Below are 1,076 nucleotides of genomic sequence, written 5' to 3'. Positions count from 1 at the left end.
GCGCCCGGCCTTTATTTATTTATTTTTCAGACAGAGTCTCACTCTGTTGCCTGGGCTAGAGTGCTGTGGTGTCAGCCTAGCTCATAGCAACCTCAAACTCCTGGGCTCAAGCGATCCTCCTGCCTCAGCCTCCTGAATAGCTGGGACTACAGGCACACACCACCATGCCCGGCTAATTTTTTCTATTTTAGTAGGGATGTGGTCTCGCTCTGGCTCAGGCTGGTCTTGAACTCCTGAGCTCAAGCGATCCTCCCGCCTCGGCCTCCCAGAGTGCTAGCATTACAGGCGTGAGCTACTGCGCCCAGTGCTAAGGCTTTAGCTCAGAGTCGTCCCACCCCCAGGCCGGCTTCTCCCCCAGATCTAGACCAGCTCCTTGGACACCTGTGGGGCAGAAAAGCCACTTGGCACCTGGGCCTTTATAAGGAAGCAGTGTCACTTCCCTCACTTACCTGACTCTCCTGAGGGTCTGTCACCTTTCTGGTCCCTGACCCCAGTGGGAGGGAGTCTGTCCTCCAGGCTGCAGGAGCTGAGATCCGAGTCACTGTCACTGTCGCTGGAAACCACTGGAAAAGACAGACACCAGCACAGGAGGTCACCCCTCTTGGCTGCTAGTAGCAGGCACCTTGGACAGAGGGGGCCAGGGCAGGCCTCCCCGCTTTGTCACCCTACCATGACAAAGTGGTACAGAAGCTCAGCTGGATGGCCCTTTTGTTTTGGGCATGAGAAACAATAGCCCAGGGACAGGAGGGCACTCTTTCTGCCAGAGATGTGAGTCCCAGTGGGAGAAGGCTGGGACTTGGGCTCAGCGTGACCAGTACCAGTAGGGAGAGGCCACCCTATGGCCAGTCATCTCCACACATCCCCCTGTCCCTGTGGTGGAAGCTGATTGTCACCTTTGGTGTAGGCACAATAGCTCTAAGGCCTCTACCCAGCCACACAAAAGGCAGAGGCAATGTTCTGCAGGAATGAGAATTACAGTAGTAGCTGACCCTTAGGGAGCCTTCCAGGCCTTCACATATATAAATTTTATTTATTATTATTTTTTGACAACAGGGTCTTTCTCTGTTGCCCAGGCT

General features: G+C 54.6%; 1 protein-coding gene across 1 annotated transcript in view; it reads right to left on the bottom strand.

Annotated features, from left to right (window-relative positions):
- RPH3AL (rabphilin 3A-like (without C2 domains)) overlaps positions 1–1,076 on the bottom strand; it is a 135,146-nt gene that overhangs the window by 6,495 nt on the left and 127,575 nt on the right. Inside the window, 1 exon segment of the mRNA XM_012653008.1 lies at positions 450–563. Coding sequence (XP_012508462.1) covers positions 450–563 — 114 coding nt within the window.

The sequence above is a fragment of the Propithecus coquereli genome, unplaced genomic scaffold (genome assembly GCF_000956105.1).
Source record: "Propithecus coquereli isolate 6110/MARCELLA unplaced genomic scaffold, Pcoq_1.0 Scaffold409, whole genome shotgun sequence".
NCBI classification, from domain to species: domain Eukaryota; kingdom Metazoa; phylum Chordata; class Mammalia; order Primates; family Indriidae; genus Propithecus; species Propithecus coquereli.
The sequence above is the reverse complement of the archived record's forward strand: the minus strand, read 5'-3'. Positions and strand labels throughout refer to the sequence as shown.